The sequence below is a fragment of the Paramormyrops kingsleyae genome, chromosome 19 (genome assembly GCF_048594095.1).
Source record: "Paramormyrops kingsleyae isolate MSU_618 chromosome 19, PKINGS_0.4, whole genome shotgun sequence".
NCBI classification, from domain to species: domain Eukaryota; kingdom Metazoa; phylum Chordata; class Actinopteri; order Osteoglossiformes; family Mormyridae; genus Paramormyrops; species Paramormyrops kingsleyae.
Window position 1 is genome coordinate 19,841,256 of NC_132815.1, and position 10,047 is coordinate 19,851,302.

Below are 10,047 nucleotides of genomic sequence, written 5' to 3' on the forward strand. Positions count from 1 at the left end.
TACATTTCAGTTTTGTGGTGTATTTATTTTTTATTTTGGCACAATAGAATAGTTTCTCTGGGTTGGTAACCAGGCTGCTGGTGAATAAGGGTTTGGCTGGCTGGATAGTCTGGGTGGGGGTGACTGCAGGGAGATGGGGCTCTGAACGGTGCTAAGTACCGGAGAAGACACACTCAGCCCCTGTGGGGTCAAGGGCACCTCTGCCTTGCTCTGTTAGCGTAGCCATTGCAACAGCTATTGGGAGAACGGGAACATTTCAACAAGTCTACTGATGTTTTGCTACCGGCTTGTTTCATTAATGCAGAGGAATTGCATGTTGTTCATTTAGAATACACACACACACACACACACACACACACGTGGCAAACACATAGATTAGGTATCGATATCATTGTGGAGACTGTCCGTTCATTTCTATCAGCATAACCATAATCTCAACAATAATAACCTTAACCCCTACCCAGCTGTAACCATAAGTAACCAAATAAAAAGCAAGACTTTTGACATTTTAAGTATTTTGATTGCATCCACAGATTTTTATTAAATTGAGTTTCCCTTTGTGAAGACCGAAAAAATGTTCACACAAGAGGTTTTAATATCATTGTGGGGGTATTTGGTACAAGACTTTTGGCATTATTACTTTTGCGATTGCATTCACAGACTTTGATGAAATTGAGATTATCCAAATGGGGACCTGAAAAATGTCGCCAAAAGTAAGGAAGTTTCAGGTTATACCACACTTTGGGGACATTTTGGTCTACAAATGTGATCTATGCTCACACACACACACACACACACACACACACACACACAAACTCATACATGCACAGCTCTTTTTTGGGAATTAAATTCAGGATCCTATCTTAGCAGAAAGGCAAAGCAGACGGTATAAAGCAGAAGCGATCCAGCGGGGAATTCCCATAATCCACCTCAAACCACCAGCTGCTCCAGCTCTGCAAGCTCGGTGAGCAATGGAATTCACGCGAGAGAAAGGCGAACCCCACGTTTACACGGAGAGCTGGCTGCCTCACAGAAAGCGCACACCTGGCTGCATGCACCACTAGGCCTGTCACTTATGGCGCTGGCGGACCCCAGCGGGTCAGTGAACGGTGGCTTTCACGCCCACCACTCACCGGTAGGGTGGGGGGAGCTCATTCATGTGAATGCTATATAATAATGTTTGCTCAGTGTTCATTATTGAGCCTTTCTGTGAAGTCTGTTGTTTCGCTTCAGGCCATTCTGTTGTGGGTGAGTGTCGTCCCCCCCCCCCCCCTCCCCCAGCCTTGGCATGTTCTGTCCATCTCCGGTGGGCTCTCTAAGGTGCATGCTGCCTTGGGTTCGCTCGCCGGCCCTGCAGAAAGAGTCGACAAGCTGTCACGGGATGACTCTGCACAACGGAGACGTGCGGCACATTCCTCAGCAAACCTATGAGATGTCACCCCTCCCTGCCCCTCCCCCGCCACTGGGAGAGTTCTTGTTTGGCAGAGCGCCTCAGTAAGGACGCACTTCTGGGGCTGGCAACAGGGCCGGACATGTGCGGGAATTCCCCTGCAGTCCAGCTAAATCAGGAACCGGCTGCAGTGGCGGCAGGCGACCAGCTATTTTCACTAGCCGTCTCAGGCTAAATACAGGTGCTGTGGGTGTTTTTCTCCCAGAAAAAAACACAATGTTGCTGCCCCATTTTTCTGCAGTGGGAAATGGTTTATGGTAGGGCTTTTAACCTGAAATTAGAACGGCGTTAGGGGTTACCTAATGCTTCTGTGCATATTACTGTTGCCATGGCTACTTGCAACCAAAAAAACCAAGGATCTTTTTTATCATGAAGGTGATTTACGTGTGAAATATTTATGGTTTTAAAATTATTCTTTGACACTTCTGTTACACTACTTTTTTTTATTGAACATGTTTATTTACAATGTTGCTAAAGTAAATCCATGCAGCAAGCAAACTATAATTAGTGCAGCTCTTCCTGTCTGCTTTTCTTCCATACTTGTGGTGATCATTCTGTGATTCACCAATCAATGACATACGTTGAAGTCAGGTTAAGTACAATTTTTGCAAATGAGCTTGCTCCTTTGACTCAGAAAATAACCCCTTGTCACCGCCCCTCCGGCTCATACACACTCTGAGAAGCAGACACGGTGTCTGCATAACTTTGTACAATAACAAACTGGATTTCCCCTTGTGTGCCCTGTCGTTTATCTTTGACAGGTTTTGTCAGTTTACCCGCTTCTCATGCAGAACTGATGCCACCTAGTGGAGGGAAGATGTAACGCGACTTACATCCGCCAGAATTGTGAGTATACGGAGTTTGCATGTTTCCCGTGTGTACGTGGGTTACTTGCAGTTTACGAGTTTTAGCTGTAACAGTCCTTTGTGAGTGTGTTCAGGGCTCCCCATCATGTGTAAGCGTTAATGGAAAATGAATGAACCTTAACATAAGGTATATTACTGCACAACTCAACTATACAAATACAGCAGTCTTTCCATGCTAAAGTAGTGTTTGTTCTGCAGGGCTAGTATGAATAGGCTTTAATTTTCATTTCCCTTCTCTTATAACAATTTCATTAATCGTCTTTATGTAAAGAGAGATTGATCATAAAAAATGCAGTCGCCATATAAAAAAAAATACAAATACGACTGTGGACATTAAACCTTTATATTGTAGACTATTTTGAAAATAAAATTGATTAAATTGATTCCTAAAACATGCAGCAGACTGAGCATTGCCCTTTCACATGGTCGCACGGCCCGCTGACCTCAGGCTCTGCAGCCTTAGTCTGCCTACAGCGCCCCCCCCGGAAGCCATGTGCGTCCCCGCTGTGTGGGAAAAGACCGCCCTGTTCCCCTCCGTGTCATCTCACTTGTGCGGGACACAGAACCCATTTTGTTCCCTAAACAATACACAGAAACTTTCCCGGAGTGTTCGTCACATACGGCGGCTCTGTAATAACCGCTTCCCGACGTGCGGGTGAATCAGCCGATTCCAGAGAGACCAAAACAATGGTGAAGATCAGGGGCCTGTTTCATGAAGCAGGATTTCTTGCTTTGACATATAACTTGTCTGATTTAAAGTAGTTTGGTAAATCCAGAGTCTGTAAAATCTGCAATGGAGTCTTAATTCCAACTAGAAATCCAGGCCGCATGAGACACTCAGCTGATAGGCCTATTCTGAACCAATCATTTCAATGCAGAAATGCGTTTCTGGGCACTTGAATGCTTCAGCTGCTGGTTGTGGGATCCATCATCACATGTGGCATCACAGTCGGTGAAGTTAAGGACCATTAGTTATGATAGGCCTAGGTCTGCATTTAATGAAACACACATTCAGTATAGATGGGCAATATCACTCATTTTCTTTTCTATTCAATGGCAAATAATAATAACTCAATCAACTAAACAAATAGTCCTAATGAATTTGCCGGTACTGTTGAATTTTTTGAGTGGGGGAGGTCGTCCGCACAATAATATTCCGTATAATAATATTGACTTATCAAAGTAAAATTCCTTTATGAAACAGCTATGACCTTTGGCATGAAGCAGGGAGTAATGTCAGGGAATTTCCAAATTCCCAGCTGAGCAATAGCCATGTATCAATTCACATTCAATTGCTGGATTAAAAAAATGATTTTAACGTTAGGAACAATTCTCAAAATGAAACACTGACATCAATATTTCAAAGTTGATCTTCGATCCGCACATCCTTGACACACTGAGTAAAAATGGAATTGTGACATTTTGGCATGCTCTGTTATGGACCCTAATCCTCCTGGCTGGATGAGCAATTACTGAAATCTCACGGTTGGATGATGTGTTCAGCCAGCTGTAAGCCTATGAACATATTCATTAATTCAAGAGAATGGATAATTAAAGCACTTGACATTGCTTAGTTAACCTCTACTGGCCATGTTCTTCTGAAGTACGGTTTGTTGAATGTTAAAAAAAGTTTACTTTGACTAATTATCTAGTCCAGTGCAATGGCGACCGTGACCCGTTGTGAACCAACCCGGTGACTGACCACACCCTCTTAACATCTGACCTGCCACGCATACGACCCATAGGATCGAGACGGCATCTTTCCTGAAAATGAATGCCAGTCTGTTCGCCTCTGAAAGGCAGGACAAAGCTGGCTGGTCCTGCACAGACCCGGAGCTGCACAGACCTCCCGGTGTCCCGCACCGCAAGCGTGTCTCCATTCCAGTGAAGAGCGCCTTTGTGCCACGCTGCTGTTCTTACAGGAGCGGGAGGGCAGGCCGTCCAACTGTAAGGCCTGCATTCAAAGCAGGTGTTTGTCCATCAGCAGAGCCTGACGACGTCTTCACTCCCTGACCTCAAGTCACCGTCATGACGTTTCCTTAACCAGCTGTAGAATGAGGGGCTTTGCAAAAATACCCAAATCAGTAACCTTCATGAACACCAAGGAAATACAGTTACAAAACAGCTCAGGTGACAAAGGGTGAAAGAATTAAAAATGAGTAAGCAGGTGCATTGACTTATCAAAGTAAAATTCCTTTATGAAACAGCTATGACCTTTGGCATGAAGCAGGGAGTAATGTCAGGGAATTTCCAAATTCCCAGCTGAGCAATAGCCATGTATCAATTCACACCCTTGTTTATAGTACCGGTAGTACCTGACTGCACAGATCAGGGCAGCTGCCAAAAAGTCCAAACAAAACAAATAAACAAACAAAGGTCACATTCCCAAATATAAAAGGAAAACTTCCAGCATAAGAATGAAATGTCAAAAATGCAGAGATGGATTTTCAAATTATCACTATTAAAAGTTTTATTAAGCTGTATTATATACATAAAAAAACAGAATTGTACACACACAGTTTGTACTTCCTCAAAAATAAATTATAAAGTGTTTTAACAAATGAAGTGAGTTCACATTTCGTATTATTATAATTAAGCAGTAAGTGCAAACATGCTTTGGGGCTTTTCTGCCACTCTGAGTCCTGAAAGCAGGTAACACCTGCAGTGCTGGGATGACCAGAGACTTTCATGAGACCCCCCCCCCCCAAAATTTCCCTTGGCTAATAAGTCAGCAATCTGAAAAGGTTAATGTGAGACGTTCCACCTGACAACATGCCTGTAACCTAGAAGCTTATTTACCGGCCTAGGGCACAGCAGCCTCTCCAGTGGAAGAGATGAGCTACGCCTCTGGGCGGCAGCAGCTGCCGAGATCACGCGCAGGTTCCAAGGAAGAGACGCGAGAGCAGTCTGGCACCAAGCCGACACGGCCAAGTTAGCGGACTTAGTGAACATTGCAATGAAAAGTTCAGATTGCATCGAACGGGCAGAACTCTCCCAAATACAGAGCCGCGTTGAAATCAGAACAGAATCAGTGCCAACATCAAAATGCAAAAACCTGTCATTTTTTTTCTCATAAAAAAATGCATATATACTCAGTTTTACCTGTGTCAGTCAGCCAGCTTGTAACATTCACCGTTAATGACACCTTTGTGCCTGGAATGATAGGATGTCAACACAAAAAAATTCACTAAATTAATTCTCACGGCACGCACAGAATGGCGGTGCTGTAGTGCTTAGTCATATTGGGGGAATAAAGTATTCTACTGATTCTAGTTGAATTCCATAAAGTATGTGAAACGTTCCTGAAGAAAACGTCCAATGAATCACATCACATGCAAATAAATGCTCAAGCACTTAAGTGAGATTAAGGTGTACAGTGGTAGATAACCTGGTTAAATGTCAGCACCAGTGTGTTGCCTTAACCTGTCCGAGTCACAGCACAAAGGTTGTTGGAGCTTGAGTTATGTTTACTCAAGGATAAAGTTCATTTAGGGTCGGTTTAACTCACACACACGCAGACAAGGAAAGGAACATCGCATCTGCCAACGACTGACATTAAAAACACTTTTTTTTGCAGAGAGTTGGAACAAACTTGTTGTCACCAACAAGCAAAGGCACATGCATCAAAATCTGAGTGGGGGATACGAAAGACGTGATTTTGCTAAGCTCAGGAGGGGTGTCTGTTTAACGAGTAGGCAGATAATGAGTGGGGGCGTGGTTTAGGTGGAAATAGGGGCGGGGATAGTGTGGGGCTCCGCCTCCAGCTCAAAGGTGACATTGAGAAAGGAGGCTGAGCCTCCTGGCTGCTCTGTTGCGGCCTCCTGGCCTCCTTGTTGCTGCTGCTCGTCGAATCTGCGCTCGGCCTCCTCTGACATACGGTTCTCCTCCTCTTCCTCTTCCTCCTGTGGTGACAGTCAAAAGCAAAGAGCCGAGTCAGCACATTCCAGCATGCTCCTGTCATGAGCTTCGAAAGGCCCTCTCATGCAGATCCATTGGGACTGGCGTACCTCCTTCTTCATCCTGTAGTACTCGTCGATGGCGTACTGGTACTTGGGTGAGGTGATGCCAAAGAGCGAGGCCATCCTTTCTCCAAGGTAGTCACACGCTGGACACCCAGAGAAAACCCGGCTATGTTAGGAAACTTGAAACATCATAGTTACGGAACACTGATTTTCAGTCATGTCCGTCACACTTCCTGATTTAACTAACCACTGTGACTAAACCATCTGGGCAGCCTTTCTGAGTTCCCAGTGGGAGAGAGCATGGAAACTTGCAAGACTCGCTCCTTCCAGAATGTCATCTTAAACGGTGTTTCTCAACCCAGCCCTCGGGGACCTCCAGGCAATCCACATTTTTGCTCCCTCCCGAGTTCCAACTCCCAGCACACCTGTACCAGGTACGGTAAAACCTCAGATCGGGAGCATAATTCGTTCCGGGAACGTGCTTGTAATCCAAAGCACTCGCATATCAAAGTGAATTTTCCCATTAGAAATAATGGAAACTCAGATGATTCGTTCCACAACCCAAAAATATTCATTAAAAAATTATTAATACAAAATATAAAGTAAAAATACATAAAACAAATTAACCTGCACTTTACCTGAAAATAATCGTGGATGGTGTGAGGGAGATGAGAGAGAGGAGAAGAGGAGGGTTATTTTGTAGGACGACTTTCACTACAACAGGGCTAGACATAAGCCGCGGCACCGCGGCCAATGGCCGTCGTGCCTTTCAAAATTGGCCGCACGCCTCGTCAAAATTGAAGTACCTTACGGCCAAGATTGGCCTGCCTTTAATGTTAGTCTGGTCGTATGCCCCCTTTTTACCGAAAGTAACGTTCATTACACAAAAGACTTGCGCACGACACGGTCCACTTTACCTCGTCAACAATCGATGCATCTGTACTGAACCCGAACCCAACCTTCGATACGAGAAACGAGGTCGACCCGCACATCTCGTAATTCCCAACTACTGAATGAACCGCAATGAATTCTGGACTAATACGATCATGTACATGTTCGTCGCATGATTGGCTGGTACGGTATGTATCGTCCAGCCTACTATGGAGCCACAGCAATGACAATGGTGCATCATCGGGGGTTACGTTTTTTGATTGGAAAAGCCATCCGACGGTTTCCGAATAACAGATAGGTGTCCTATTCGGTAATCATCGTGTAGTTGTCGTCTGCTGCTTATGCTGTCACCATGCCTCGCAAAGATTGAGAACGTAAAAGAAAGCAAGCTGAACTCGCGGCTACTGCCGCAAAATGTTGCAAATTATCTACTTCGTTCAGGTAAGTGTCAGATGGTGTTGTAAAAAAACATTTGCCGAGGCAGAGCAGATTTGACTCAGAGAAGTACCAAGCTCTGCTGGGAGGATATAGGACTGGTAGCGTGCAGTGTGCAAAAAACGAACGTCAAGTCAATTGTCATGTACACTAAAAGAATACGGGTGTTCTGAGCAAACAAATACAAAAATATTGATGGCTCCTTTATTGTTGGATTTTGTTTTTTTGAAATAAAGCTATATATATCTATAAATATATATATTCTGTCTCAAATCGAAGGTCGTATTGCGTAGGTTGTCTAAACTTGGTAATTACAGTAATTGGTAATTAGTGACTCAGTATTGACCCAATTCCTTTTTGGGAAGTTTCTGCTTTTTTGAAAATAAAAAAGTGCATCCTTTATGGAAATAAAATTCCTCCACAAGGCCCGAGGTGTCCTATGAAATTTCCAGATTTTGGCCTTGTGCCCAGGCTTAATGGCCTTGTGCCCTAGAAAAAATATGAATAGCCAAGGCCAAAGTGGCTGTGCCCTCCTAAATCCTTATGTCTAGCCCTGCTACAACTAACGAAATCACTGCTATCTGTTGGCTCACTGGAATCTTTTTCTTTTTGTGCGACTTTAACAAGGAACCTATCCAATGACAGCCACTTTTGCCTCCTTTTCGATTTCTCGGAAATGTGGACATTGCATTGTCGTTAAACAGATTCATCGCTTGCACTGCTACGCCCTTATTCGGGTGGTGCTTGTCTACTAAATTTTGACTATATGAGTGAGGCACGCCGACTGAGACCGAGCATGGGAAAGGATTACCCACAATCCCGCAGCGAGAGAGAGAAGAACAATCGGCTCAGTTGCGATTACGTGACACTAGGCAGACAAAGCATATAATACACGTATTACAAGACCTCACTCGTTTATCAAGTTAAAATGTATTTAAAAGTTTTGCTCGTCTTGCAAACCACTTGCAAACCAAGTTACTCGCAATCGGAGGTTTGACTGTATTCAGTATTCAAGATTATTAGATTTTTTTAGTTCAGGTATGCTGGGAGCAGGGAAGGTGCAAAACTGTAGACTGTCTAACTCTTCTAACTCTTTTTTTATAATTTCAATCACATTATAAAGCTGGTCACTTGGCCCAGTTAGCAGCCTCTCCACAACTCACCCGAGAGTGTGGACGTAGCAACTCTCCACATGTAGAACCAGAAGTATGGACCCCATGTCAGCTTGGACTGTAAGGCAAATGAGCGATTATAACGAGTGACAGAAGGAGTGTGTGTGTGTCTTTTATATTTTACCACCAGCCCCCCCTGGCAACTCACAGGCTCCACTGGTGGTGGCAGCTCCTTTTTCACCTGCTCCTCATCCTCCTCTTCATCTGTGCTGTACTCCTCCATGGTCTCCCCGCTTGCAAAGTGGATGATCCGCCGTGGGACCTTCTGCTTCTGCTGTGCCCCTTTCCCCATCTCGCCAAGCTCCACACGCTCAAAGTCCTTCGCAGGGCCTGGGCTCTGTCAGGGAACAACAGGAAGACTTTGCTGAATGGGACTGACAGGCTAGCCACAACAGCAGCCTCCTTGTTTCAGACACACTTTCTATCATGTCCATAACAATAGGTGCTGTGGGGAGTGACAACATGGATTGAAAGCTAACTGTTTAATGAGAGCTCAGTTACTGGGTCATTAACACGTTTTGTCTTACAATATATTTCATTTTCCACGCACTGTTTAATAAAAACCATTATGACAAATAGTCATATACTTAATATTACAGTACTGTAAATAGCTGGATTACCCACATCTTTAAGTGACTGTGGATACTGTAAGATCAATGAGAAGCAGACTTAAAACCCGATCATAATTTTAAAAGAATTTCCACGACAACCATTTTTGATGTAATACGTACAGATAAAATTATTAAGAAATATATAATTGAAAGCCTCATGTAAGCTTGCATAAAGCACAAACCTATAAACGTAAAACTCTGCATAACGGTTATACTGCCTGTTGTTCAATCAATGGTGACCTTTCAGTGATTAAGCAATGCAACTAATAAATACCCACTGATCCGATTAACACTGTAAATACTCGGTACATTCCTGTTTCACTGCCCATACGGTCAGCTGACAACCTAGTTTCCTGTAACGGCAGTCGCATTTACCAGCAAAACCGCAGCCTGCCTACCGTTATCAATACACCCGCACCTCTATAAATCTATTTTCGTGATTATAAAATGCTGGGAAATTACTACCTTCTCAGCCTCCATGGTCTGGCCCAGGGACACGTTAACGTTGGCAAGATAAAGAGACAACTCCGCCATCTCCGCTTGCTCGTACTCTACGGCGTATTGTCAGTGTTGCCACTCTGTGCCTCAGCGCGGACCACATGCGGATGCGGAAGTGACGTCACGCCGAGCCCCGCCCAGGAGTTTTAACTCTTTACACAA

The 10,047-nt window shown here is 44.3% G+C and overlaps 1 protein-coding gene and 1 long non-coding RNA gene across 2 annotated transcripts; one reads left to right on the forward strand and one right to left on the reverse strand.

Moving 5' to 3' along the window:
• The first annotated feature begins 882 nt into the window (after positions 1-882).
• LOC140581021 (uncharacterized) lies at positions 883-4,695 on the forward strand. The gene is made up of 3 exons (XR_011984115.1): positions 883-964; positions 2,212-2,296; positions 3,969-4,695. It is a non-coding gene; the product is annotated as an uncharacterized lncRNA (long non-coding RNA).
• A 61-nt stretch (positions 4,696-4,756) lies between these two features.
• Positions 4,757-10,011, reverse strand: LOC111841773 (protein FAM177A1-like). Its single transcript, XM_023807760.2, has 5 exons — positions 9,853-10,011; positions 8,925-9,113; positions 8,768-8,834; positions 6,324-6,421; positions 4,757-6,218 (listed from the first exon to the last, which is right to left on the reverse strand). Exons 1-5 carry the CDS (start codon positions 9,919-9,921, stop codon positions 6,036-6,038), a joined length of 606 nt encoding a protein of 201 aa, XP_023663528.1. The 5' UTR covers positions 9,922-10,011; the 3' UTR covers positions 4,757-6,035.
• Between the last annotated feature and the right edge of the window lie 36 nt (positions 10,012-10,047).

Coding starts and splice junctions, on each gene's coding strand:
- LOC111841773 (XM_023807760.2), bottom strand. CDS start 9,921: ATGGCGGAGTTGTCTCTTTATCTTGCCAACGTTAACGTGTCCCTGGGC. Junction 9,114..9,852: donor AGACCATGGAGGCTGAGAAG/GTAGTAATTTCC, acceptor GTTCCCTGACAG/AGCCCAGGCCCTGCGAAGGA. Junction 6,219..6,323: donor ACTACAGGATGAAGAAGGAG/GTACGCCAGTCC, acceptor CTGTCACCACAG/GAGGAAGAGGAAGAGGAGGA.